This window comes from Mya arenaria, chromosome 11 (genome assembly GCF_026914265.1).
Source record: "Mya arenaria isolate MELC-2E11 chromosome 11, ASM2691426v1".
In the NCBI taxonomy this organism is placed as follows: domain Eukaryota; kingdom Metazoa; phylum Mollusca; class Bivalvia; order Myida; family Myidae; genus Mya; species Mya arenaria.
In genome coordinates, this window is record NC_069132.1 from 7861453 (window position 1) to 7874843 (window position 13391).

General features: G+C 37.1%; 1 protein-coding gene across 3 annotated transcripts in view; it reads right to left on the reverse strand.

Annotated features, from left to right (window-relative positions):
• The window catches only part of LOC128208275 (eIF-2-alpha kinase GCN2-like), a 44942-nt gene extending 37468 nt beyond the window's left edge, over positions 1–7474 (reverse strand). For 2 of the 3 annotated variants that reach the window (XM_052911791.1, XM_052911790.1), the window contains exons 1-5: positions 7238–7474; positions 2612–2733; positions 1986–2088; positions 1347–1520; positions 729–812 (exon numbers count right to left, since the gene is read on the reverse strand). In XM_052911791.1, coding sequence (XP_052767751.1) covers positions 729–812; positions 1347–1520; positions 1986–2088; positions 2612–2733; positions 7238–7342 — 588 coding nt within the window. In that variant the 5' untranslated portion in view covers positions 7343–7474. Of the gene's footprint in view, positions 1–728; positions 813–1346; positions 1521–1985; positions 2089–2611; positions 2734–7179 lie in introns of all 3 variants that reach the window. The other variant, XM_052911792.1, reaches the window with a different exon arrangement.
• Between the last annotated feature and the right edge of the window lie 5917 nt (positions 7475–13391).

Consider the following 13391-nt stretch of genomic DNA (forward strand, 5'->3'; position numbering starts at 1 on the left):
ACGCACGCACGCACGCACGCACGCACGCACGCACGCACGCACGCACGCACGCACGCACACAATAATACAGTACTAAGTATTTCGTTTATCCATTATTTAGCATATTTTTATGTATGCTATTAATTTTCGTTCATTGTAATTCTGATTGATTTCATTATAAACCTTGACTATCTAGATGCTCGAATAAAACCCGGGTTTAACTTTCCAGCTTTATTGTAGCTAATTTGCAGGGCATTCTTATATAAAATCATTAAAGTGAAATGAAAAAGACAAAATTAAAAGCATGAAACAGCATTCGTTTTCCTTTTATTTAATTTTCTGTTAAAGTACATAATGAAAGTCTAATTTAAAGATGAAATGACCAATAATACGACCAACGCACAATAAACGTCATGAACGATACACGTATACACGATCTTGTCTTTCCCGAAAACAAACTCATTTTTTCTGAGTAATCGAGTACTCGATCGAAAGATTGTCTGAGTACTCGAGTACCAATTTTACTACTCGTTGCCATCCCTAATGAATATTAATGGAAATATATTTAATGTTTTTAATTAACTGATTGGTCAAACATGAATAAAACAGCGCAAATTTGACAATAACAACACATTGGCTATGACAATCACAGGTTCCTCAAAACATAGATGAGACAACAAATTTTGCAATATAATTATCTACCCTTTCAATATACATTTGGTTCTTAATTCTATGTTCCAGGGCCTTACCTGTCTTGCCTCGTCACGTCTCTTTCTTGTCTCCTCTTTCAGGGCCTCCTGTCTCTTTGCAATCTCATCTTCGATCATGAGTAACTATAAATCAAAGAACACTAGCACTTAGAACACTATCTTAAATGTACACTCAATCAACATAACTGTTCAACGGTATTATAACATTACATGTAGGTAAGTTGTAAAACAAGGGGTTAATGCCGAGACACTATTTAGCACAGATTTTTTATTTTGACAAATGTGATTTTGCAGCAATGTTCAAGTTGAAAGAGGAAGAATAGAGTGCTGCCAACCCATATTCAAACTAGTTCACAAGATTTTGAATGAGATTACCCATACTGGTCCTAAATCTCATGCATAGAAATATTCTGACTTGAGTTTTTTGAAGAATGAATAAACACTGTGTACTTTATGAACGCATATTATTACTTGATTTGACCAAGTGACCTAGTTTTTTAGCTGACATGACCCATATTCACACAGGTGCTTTATAAAAGATGAATTTATCAAAGGAAAAAGATACTCTTAGGTGAGAGGCAGACCCTTTAAACACATGACATCACACCCAATTTCATTTATACTTAAACTGAATTAATAATGCTCAAATGCTCCCACCTCTTTTTCCTCCTTCTTCCGCAGCAGTTCCATGCGCCTCTGTTGTTCCTGCGCCTCACGGTCCTCTTGTTGCTTCTTGTTACTCATCATCTGCTCATAGAACGACTGGGGAGGCGGTTTGTTGTTGGCATACAGGAACGTCTGAACATGCTGTGACAACTCTAACATCATCTCCTGCATATTTTATATTCACAACGTAAATTATGTAATCAAATTGTTTTTTCAATATTTTCTTTTATTCATTTTAAATCTATCTTTATCAAGCATTTTACTAGTTTGTTGGGCACATGCATACATATAATTACACAAAATGTCCATTGTGTACTAGTTGTTTATTTTTCGATTTACTAAACCATTCAATTGTTATAAGCCAGGCTGTGTTTTGTTTGGTAAAGCAAAAACTAATAGTCACTATCTTTGTATTTGCGTGAATGTCTGACTAATAAACAAATGGCTGTATATGACACTTAATAAAAAATTATAATTAAAAAGAACTTTAGCATTCTTTTTTGTCAGAAGCCTATGTAAATCATTTGGCGGGGAAATCGACATAAACATGATCAGTCTAGTATTGCTTTAAGAGTTGTTTATACCAGTTTTACCAATTATTACTGGTTTCCAGTTGAAATTAGTTTGTACCTGTCCTTTCAGTTGTGTTGCACGATTTTCCAATTCAGATTTAAGAGAATCAAGCTGCTGATTCGATAGTCCCTTTGAATTCTCTAACCTCATGGTCGGAAGGCTTAAAAGTACAAAATAAAGTTGTGTTTGAGTAATACAGTTACATACAGAGTTAGAGCACACAATGCCAGAGTTGGTGTAATCATACAAGCACAAGGCATGAGTTGGTTGATTTCAATTACACGGATCTTATGTGTAGTAATTGTTTTGTAAGACAAATTTCAAGTAGCGTGTATAAGTGTATCATTGTAATTAATCATCAGTGGTATACTACTTATTGCAGCATAAGAGCTCTGCCTTCTAGTTACCATTTTGATACAAAAACTTACCAATATGGTACAAGGATTTTAAGAATATATTTGTTTGTAAAACAAGCGCCGTTATTGGTCTTTCATGTCAGAGAGTTTACAAGTTTCTAATCTTCATGCAAAACATTTACTGTAGGCATTTCATTGCATTACTAATCAGTCAGAGTCCAAAATTAAACATATATAATCAGCTGATTTACAGAATAATGTGGTAAGTATTTTTAAGAGAAAGAGTTAAACATTATTTTGATACATTTGATGCCTAATGTCACATACTCGTCAGGATAATGTTCTGGACAGATGAAGACCAAGTCCAACTGAACATGTGCTTCCTCCGCATGATTGCCATAGCTCTCCTGAGGTTTTAAAGTAAGGCTTACTTCAGGGGCTCTTTCAACCTACAAACAAAAGGACACTATAAGATATTAGTTTAACTACAAGTTGGTTGAGCTTTTGTATAAGACCTCAGTATTCTCCACTTTACTTGGAACTTGTATACTTATATGTGGAAGACAGGGATAAAAATATGGTTTTCAGAACAGAGCAGAGTGTAGTAAAGTCAAGAAATCCAAGCTTCTTCTAAAAGGGCACAGTACTGGTCTACTGGTAACAAAAAGTCATACTTTTTATTATTTTTTTCTACAATAGTTCCCACAAAAAACATACAAGTATACTCTCTACAGTAAGAGCACAGACAGAAGATGCTTATGCTCATCTGTTTTCCTCAGTCTATCAAGGAGCATTTGACAAACAGTAAAACCAGTCATGGTCTGGTCACATAAAAGATTTTTCACTACTGTAAAGTTCTCAATGCATGGCAACGCTGCATAATTTTTTTTTTGGTTGAGACCTGTAATTTAAAGAGTCTGTACACCAGATTGGCACTTACATTTTTTTCCATAATGAATCTCAGGACAATTATTTAACAAGAGATGTTTGTCAAACATTATGCCCCCCCCCCCCCCCCCGAGCGCACAGGTGCCTCAAAATCCATAGGAGTCATCAGCTGGTCACCAAAAATCTAAATGTCAAGTTTGAGGGCCATGGGTGCAGGCATTGAAACGTTATCACACAGACAAGCTTTTTCCGTTCGAGGTCACTGTAACCTTGATCTTTGACCAGATGACCCCTAAAATCATAAGGGGTCATCTACAACTCCAAGTCATTTTTGAGGGCCATGGGTGCAGGCATTGTCGAATTATCACTTGAAACATTTTCGCATTCAAAGTCACTGTGAACTTGACCTTTGACCCAATGACTCCTAAAATCAATAAGTGTCATCCCCTGGTCAGGCCCAACTTCCATGTCAAGTTTGATGATCATAGGTTCAGGCATTGTTGAGATATCACTGGGAGAAGATTTGTTATTTTTTTTGTGTTAAAGGTAACTGTGACCTTGACCTTGGCCCGATAACCCCCAAAGTCAAGAGGGGTCATCTACTGGTCAGGCTCAACCTTCATGTCAAGTTTGATGACAATTGGTCAAGAAATTGTCAAGTTTGCTTTCAAGGTCACTGTGACCATGACCTTTGACCCCTAAAATCAATAGGGGTCATCTACTTGTCAGGCCCAACCTCCAAGTGAAGTTTGAGGGCCATGGGTGCAGGAATTGTTGAGTTATCACTCGGACAACATTTTATCGTTCAAAGTCACTGCGACCTTGACCTTTGGCCCAATGACCCCTAAAATCAATAAGGGCCATCTACTGGTCAGGCCCAACCTCCAAGTCAAGTTTGATGGCCATGGACAACCTTTTACCATTCAAGGTCACTGTTACCTTGACCTTTGGCCCGATGACCCCAAAAATCAATAGGGTTCATCTACTGGTCAGGCCCAACCTCCAAGTCAAGTTTGAGGGCCATGGGTGCAGGCATTGTCCAGTTATCACATGGACAACCTTTTACCATTAAAGGTCACTGTTACCTCGACCTATGGCCCAATGACTCCCAAAATCAATAGGGGTCATCTACTGGTCAGGCCCAACCTCCAAGTCAATTTTGAGGGACATGGGTGCAGGCATTGTTGAGTTATCACTCAAACAACCTTTTACCATTCAAGGTCACTGTGACTTTGACCTTTTACCCTATGAGCCCAAAAAACAATAGGGGTCAGCTACTGGTCAGGCCCAACCTCCAAGTCAAGTTAGAGGGCCATGGGTGCAGGCACTGTCCAGTTATCACTCGGACAACCTTTTACCATTTAAGGTCACTGTGACCATGACCTTTGACCTGATGAGCCCCAAAAACAATAGGGGTCAGCTACTGGTCAAGCCCAACCTCCAAGTCAAGTTTGAGGGCCATGGGTGCAGGCATTGTTGAGTTATCACGTGGACAACCTTTTACCATTCAATGTCACTGTGACCTTGACCCGATGACCCCCAAATACAATAGGGGTAATCTATTGGTCAGGCCCAACCTCCAATTCAATTATGAGGGCCATGGGTGCAGGCATTGTTGAGTTATCACTCAGACAACCTTATACCATTCAAGGTCACTGTGACCTTGACTTTTGACCCGATGAGCCCCCAAAACAATAGGGGTCATCTACTGGTCAGGCCCAACCTCAAAGTCAAGTTTGAGGGCCATGGGTGCAGGCATTGTCGAGTTAACACTCAGACAACTTTTTACCATTCAAGGTCACTGTGACCTTGACCTTTTGCCCGATGACCCCCCAAAACAATAGGGGTCATCTACTGGTCAGGCCAAACTTCAATATCAAGTTTGATGACCATAGGTCTAGGCATTGTTGAGTTATCACTCGAACAAGCTTTAAAATTATTTTACCATTCAGGTCACTGTTACCTTGACCTTTGACCCGATGATCCCTAAAATCAATAGGGGTCATCTACTGGTCAGGCCCAACCTTCATGTCAAGTTTGATGACCATATGTCCAGGAATTGTTGAGTTATCACTCGGACAAGCTTTGGTCTACCAACGGACCGACTGACATGCCTGTGCAAAGCAATATACCCCTCTTCTTCGAAGGGGGGCATAATAAAATGTTTTACTCTTTGATATCATAATTGTAAAAAAAAACATACCAAAATGTAAAAAAAAAAAAAAATCGGAGACTCAACACTTCTTTGAGCAAGAGTTATTTGCCTTGCTAAACCAGTGCACATCCTCACTGGTAAAATAACTTTCATAAGAATATCTTGCCTGGTTATTAACATACAGCCAAGTATAAGGTTCTGCATGACATTGTCAAAATATCAAGAGGCATAACTTGACCTTTTTTAAAGTCAAAGTAATAGGCCGTGCTACAAATATCATGAGTACAAAGTTTATTGTAAATATTTTGAATGGCTATTAAGTAACAGTCAGGTTATTATGGTTATCTAAAAGTTAAGACCAGGTTTAAGATTTTGCATGACTTTTTCAACTGCAAAGGGCCATAACATGAAAACATTTAAATAAAAACAGAGTATGGGCCTTGCAACACAGTCATGTGCTTTTTGTATGTATATAGTGATATGTGTAAAAGGTTCTAAGCGAATATCTTGAAGATTATAAAGTTATGACCAAGTTGATGTTTTTTCATGACCTTTTTAAAACTATCAAGAGGCATAACTTGGCAATTATTGAACCCATATTTATAGGCCTGGCTTTTCAAGTGTATTATGTCTCTGGTAACATGTGCACCAAGTTTCATTCAAATATCTGGAAAGGCTTTTGAGTTTTGCCATATGAGCCTGAAGATACCAAAGCCATGACAAGAATTCAACTAATTTTCTCTAAAGACACAGAGGAGGTAAAATGCATTTCTGGTCTTTTATTTATAGTTGAATACAAATACCATTATACTGATCTACAAGTACACTTAGTACACAAACTCTAAAAAACAGCTGTCATGTTATATGTCAAATTTAGGTGATACACTTTACAGAACAAAATCACAGCTAAGTAAATACCACAAGACATTGAAATGATACTGTTGATCAGTGAATGACAGCATAAGTTCGCGTGTATCTTTGAATCATTTGAATATTTCAGGACTTTGCTGCACCCTACCCTTTTTTGGTAGCATATTTCTGCCCTCAAGAAAATGATCAGCATGTGTTCAATTCTGTCTGAATTCATCAACTGATAGTTTATGATACTGAAATATTGTTTTGTTTAATACTTATTATATGGTTATACATACTGTTTCCATTTTCTGATTTCATTTACAACCTAAGATTACTGATAAAACATTTTATAAGAGTTCTTCGCTGTCCATTACATCCTAAAGCCCTACATACAAAACATTTCTGAAGGTTATCTTGTGCACAGCACCAAAAAAGTTGACCACAATATGTGGTAACTTTTTCACAGTTGAGCGAACTTCTGTATGGTGTCTTATGACATATAAGGAAGATCTACTTATATGTGGCCTTACTTTTGTGCCCAAGTTTTGATTTCATATTTCATCCCTTATAACAATCAATGATATGAAAAAGTAAAACAATAAGCCATTTTGACTTTCATCAGAATCCAGAAATTCAATCAAATGAACTTTTGCAGGAAATTAGCCTTCATACATTTATTTATGGACCATTTGAAAATTGACTGTGCCATGGGTCCAACTTGGCAGAGCAATGTAAATAATATTAGAAGTTGTATGTTATACTTTCCAGAACCAAGATTGATCGACAGAGAATATTTAAACATTTCCAGCTCTAATGTTCATGAACGTCAATCTATTCATCAACAGTACAAGTTAAATTGTTGCTGATTTTTGTTTAAAACGGTTTAAAAGAAGGGCAGAAGTTCTAACTAAAATGATCTTGAATTTCATGAAGGCTGGGTTGTTTTTTTTCAAAATAAAAGCAGCAACAACACACACGCTATGACATTAATTCGAACCTTTTTTTAACTTGATGTATCAATAAGTTAACAGAACAAGGAGTGACAAACAACATACTTTCCAAGCATTTTTCAGACGCAGATCTCGGAAAGCTTCCATAAATATAGACTGTAGCACTTGCAGTTCGTCATTTTGTCGCTCTTGGTAAGACTGGACTGCCATAACTTAACAATTCCAATATGATAACAAAAACAACATCCTTAATTTCATTGAATAATTTTACAATTACAAATAAAATGTGAGTCGTTGCAACAATCAACAATAACAAAGCGTCTGCTAACTTTGAAAACTGTACTGTGGTATAGACTAGTACCCTACGTTACTTTTTGGTAAGAAAAGAGAATGAGGTACCAGTCTAGATAATATTCGTTAATTAGACAAAACGGAACTATACGGCAGTAGAAACGGATGTTGCGCGCGACATACCTAGACGACGAAGATTGTATTTAAAGTCCTCCCTACGAGTAGTGTTTGACTTATTTTAAGTTTAGGGATTGCGATCTGACCCCGTAGTTCTTGTATTGCCGGTCGGTGGAATTACCGAAAATCCGGAAATCCCCGTAAATACCGAAAATCCCTTCCATTCTCTGAGGTATATAGCGTTTTCTTTAATACGCCCGGATTTACTACATTATTGTGTTCGAATGTTGTATGCCGTAATTGTTGGAGGTTGGAGAGGGGTGGGGAAGCCTGGGAAGGGTGGGGGTGGGGGTCGTGGTGACTGAAACCCGGGACCCCCTTTCATTTTACATCGAGTGTGCGAGGTGGTTTGTACGCCGGGAGTAATAACTTATTATTAGTGTCATCGCTTGTATGCCATAGTTGGTTGTAGAGAGGGGAAGGGGAGTCGGTGGAGGGGTGTTGGGGTGACTTAAACGTAATCAAAACCAACTAAGTATGATAACAAGATTTATTCATTCAGTTTCGTTTATGAAAATTGTACTGTATTGGATGACACCGCACAGCAAGACACTTAAATTTGCGATCTGATAAGACAGCAGACGGTAATAGAGATACACAGAAGTTGTGTACTTTACATGGGCTGGAGTTATTTTGTTATCGTAGATATTGATATTTAATGTTTTAACTTCAAACTAGTAATTCAATTGATATCACATTATATTTTTTTATTGATTTTCTGATTTTTAATATGTCGTACATTGATTGTTTAATAGCTTTTGTATTGATATTGCTTGTAATTAGTTATCAGTTTATATTGTTGAAAGCGCCTTTGAACGTGTATATAGAAATGGTGCTGTATAAGTTAATCGATAAATAATAATTAATTGTGTATTGTGAACAAGTTGTGTGTCGAGAAAGGTGAATAACTGGTATCAAGCGGGAGTTGATTATACAATTGTCCTTATGTGTATCATAACGAATTGTATGTGTCTCAACTGTTATGTGGAATCGCTTGGTAATTTTCATTGCACAATCTCGCGAAGAAATAAATGCAAATTGTACAATTTCACTTAAATACCATCACTGCACCTAAATACGAATCATCAACATCATATATTAACATTGGTCATGATAGGAAAGTGTTATTAATGAATAAAGGCATGATCTAATATTTTATATCGTAAAGCATACCGTTTAAATACTTACATGCAATACTCGTCTCAATATCGATATGGACATGTCATTGTGAGATATTGGTCCATGTCTGTTATCTATCAGTAATGACACCCCACTGTGACAGATTCTTATCGTGCGGTCAGTACCTGGAACCATGCTGTCACTGATGACTATAATACGATGTGTATTGAACCCCAATCAATGGCGTTCTGGTTCAAAACGGAATGCTCCTGTGAACCAGAAATTAAATCTTGTATTTACACGGAGGTAACAAGTAAGAGTACGCGGTGTATGAAAGAAACATCGGAAGTCTGAATATTTATTTCTTAGTGTAATGCAGTTCAAGAGTACGTTGCACGTCAGTGTTTACGATATTAAAGAAATTAAATATAATACACCACTGAGGGCCATATGACATAATAAGGACAGCCATTTACCCATCGAAGGTGTATATGGACCGAGGCGTAAGCCGAGGTCTGTTCACCTTCGGGGGTTGAGTAGGCGGTTATTATAATGCCATATGTCACGAAGTGGTATATTATATGAAAGAGGATGATCTTAAGCGAAGTGATATTGCTAATTTTCGACCATATGAGAGCGTTCAGTTATGGCAGGATGAATGTGGACTTGAATTGGACCAAAGATTTGTATTATATATACACGCTCTCGTCATGGCCCATCCCCCACCCCCACCCAAAACCTACCCTCATTTAGTTGAAGAAGTTTCAACACATTCCTAATTTGTTACGTACTACAGCTTCAGAGAACATTGAAATGCAACAGCATCTTCAAAAAATCATAAAAAAATTGGTCTAATTGAAAATAACCTCCCTTCCTTATGGACTTTCATTTCGTATTATTTTAAGACGGACTGCTTATGCAATGTTAAAAATATTCATCAATTAATCCCGAAAGAAATCGATACTTATTTTGAAATAATCATCCTATTCTGCGAAAACAGTTAGGTTGCCGAAACATTCACGGGAATGACCGTAAAGTGATATGTTCGAATTAAAGGTAATTAACAACCGTCTTGCCACTATGACAGTACTCGTGAACTGTACCTTGTTTGTTATATAGACCTATCTAGCTCACAAACATTTTTCTGTAAACCTTAATATCCCGTTTTAGAACTATTCACATAAAGGCACACCAGCATTTAAATGGGTTAGTAATCATACAGAAATGCAATGTTTTAAGTCCACGTAAGAGAGCTATGTAATGGCTCTCTTCAGCAGCAATGTAGCACTAACGCGCAAGGGTTGTGGCAAATGTAAAGCATGTATAATAATAGAAGTTAAATACACATATGATAGCCTGAACATTCAGTGTATAAAACAAAATAAATAAAACATATGTACAAGATGTAAAACTGAGTTGACAAAACAGTTGTATAATGACTGTCAATTATCAATCAAAGCATACAAAGAACCCATGGCTAGAAAGATAGGTATAATGGTGTGACATTGTTGGCAGTACTGTTGAATGTCACGTCAATGCATATGTCTCCGCTTTCCCTAAAGGGGGACATAAGCTGAAAACATAAGCACCCTTTTTTTCATTTTTAAGTACAGTTGTTACTTCATGCGTACCTCAAAGACTCGAAAGCGAAACGCGAGGAAAATATGCCTGTAACATGTCATGTTGTCGAGCAAGTTCGAACTCTTCATGAACTTTTCCTGAACTATTTTTATTTATTTGTTGTTGATGCGATATAGAGAAATATTTTATCATAAAGCGATGATTATGGAATAATTCATCCCAGTAAATGTAGTCGACATCAGCTAACCGTATTTATTGCTGGCCGTTTACAAAAGGAGTAATTGCATTTGCGACGTGAGTTGCGCTGAGAGATATGCCACCTCAGTGAGACTGAAGTTTCCCTACAATGGGATTCACGGCGGGTCTCTGCAGCAACAAACTCACGCGCTTAAAAGGGTCTCACCGATTGTCTAGCTCTGACATAAATGGTACACCCCAAAATTGAATTTACCATGTATATCGTTTGACATAAAAGTGCATGTTGACATCAGCTAGCCGCTATTATTGCTTATTATTGGCGCATGGTTTTCGACGACGACAAAAGGTTAACGCAATTTGGAAAAAGGAGTAGTTGCACTTGCGACGCGAGTTGCGCTGAGAGATATGCCACCTCAGTGAGACTGAAGTTTCCCTACAATGGGATTCACGGCGGGTCTTTGCAGCAACAAACTCACGCGCTTAAAAGGGTCTCACCGATTGTCTAGCTCTGACATAAATGGTACACCCCAAAATTGAATTTACCATGTATATCGTTTGACATAAAAGTGCATGTTGACATCAGCTAGCCGCTATTATTGCTTATTATTGGCGCATGGTTTTCGACGACGACAAAAGGTTAACGCAATTTGGAAAAAGGAGTAGTTGCACTTGCGACGCGAGTTGCGCTGAGAGATATGCCACCTCAGTGAGACTGAAGTTTCCCTACAATGGGATTCACGGCGGGTCTCTGCAGCAACAAACTCACGCGCAAGCACTTCAAAAGGTATGACATGTTTTCCAGAGTAGACACAGCATGGCACGAGCAAAAATGATACAAAATGTTACATAATTCAAAAACACATTATATGAACAAAATGACATACAATAAAACACATAACATCTAAAATGACAATTTTTTTTTGTACCGGACAATGGCGCACAGTAAATCCACAACAAACAATTGAATGCGCCTATGCATGAATTTGATGTTACTCAATATAATGGGAAATTTTCGTTTGGTAATTTTCAACACGCTTTTTTCGGGTATGTCGGTGTCACATGATCTCCCATATGAGGCGCCCTATCAGATATGGTAAAAAACAGTAAATTTGGGGGTTAGTTCGTAAGTAGCTGGACATGATGAAGGCAACGACATCAGCATTTACGTAGTTATATGACAACTAGAAACAAACACGTATAAATCGCCGATGTAAGCTAACTAAATAGGAAGGTAGGTTTTACTGTACATAGTGAGTGAACATGAAAAAACAACGCACCTTGAGGTCCTCATTGCAGAATGCGCCTAGTCGCCAGACGTGACTGTCCCCGAAAATTGCAACTTTCTTCATTTTTAATAACAAGAGTGAACACAACATACATGCAATATATTTGAGCACACCTTTATATATACTGACAATCTGGCGATTGTGCTCAAGCCATGCCAAGGTGTTAATTCTGCTACAAACATTCATTACACGGTTCTAACTTTGATATATCAACAAGCGCTTTCATTAGGTACTGCGAATTCACACCTTTTTACCAAACACGTGAAATTTAACATATCACGTTCTCAAGGTGTTCCGACTTTAATTAGCCAATTTTAAAATCCATATTCGCTTTCTTTAAAAGCAAATGCTTACAACGCTTTTCCTAAAATGTATTCACTAAATCTATATTGTACTATTATTATACCAAGAACAATACGAATATAATTGATAAAACAACATATATATATAAATAGAAACACTGACGTGCAATGTACTCTTGAACTGCATTGCATTAAGAAATAAATATTCCGACTTCAGATGTTTCTCTCATACACCGCGTACTCTTACTTGTTACCTTCGTGTAAATAGAACAGAACAGATATTTTATTAAGACTTGTACAACGTACATCATCTTCTTAACCACAAATGAATAATAAATAAACAAACACATGGTATAACATAGGTTATACATAATATGAAATAGAATCATAAATACATTCAAAAAAATATTCACATCAGGTGAGGATGAACAAAACTTTTATAATTATAAGTCAATATTTAAAGTTGATCTTCAAATACTCCTTTGTGTAAATACAAGATTTAATTTCTGGTTCACAGGAGCATCCCGTTTTGAACCTGACCGCCATTGGGGTTCAATACACATCGTATTATAGTCATCAGTGACAGCATGGTTCCAAGTACTGACCGCACGATAAGAATCTGTCACAGCGGGGTGTCATTACAGATAGGTATCAGACATGGACCAATATCTCACAATGACATGTCCATATCGATATTGAGACGAATATTTCATGTATGAATTTAAATAGTATGCTTTATGATATTATTATCTTATATTAAGCCTTTATTCATTAAATACACTTTCCTATCATTGTCATGACAAATGTTAAAATATGTTGATGATTCTCATTTAGGTACAGTGATGGTATTTATGTGAAATTGTACAATTTGCATTTCTTTCTTCGCGAGATTGTGCAATGAAACATACCAAGCGATTCCACATAACAGTTGAGACACATACAAATCGTTATGATACACATAAGAACAATTGTATAAATTAGGCACACAATTGTTAGATATTCTTTTTCTTATGTACAAGTGATTCAAAGGTAATATTTCTACTATTGATACAACCTTATTCATTGTGATTTGACTATAATGTTTTCTGGCTTCATGTGAATGACCGTCCGATACTCGTATTGGGTATCATATGAATTGTAGTTAGAAATTATAGCAATCAAACACAATAAAATGTGATATTGAACTAGTTGTTAAAACATTAACATATATGAAATTAAAAGGACTTCCCGGGATTAAGCCACCCCCCTCGTCCGACTTCCACACCCCCCTCCACCCACCAACAACTTTGGCATACAGGACGACCA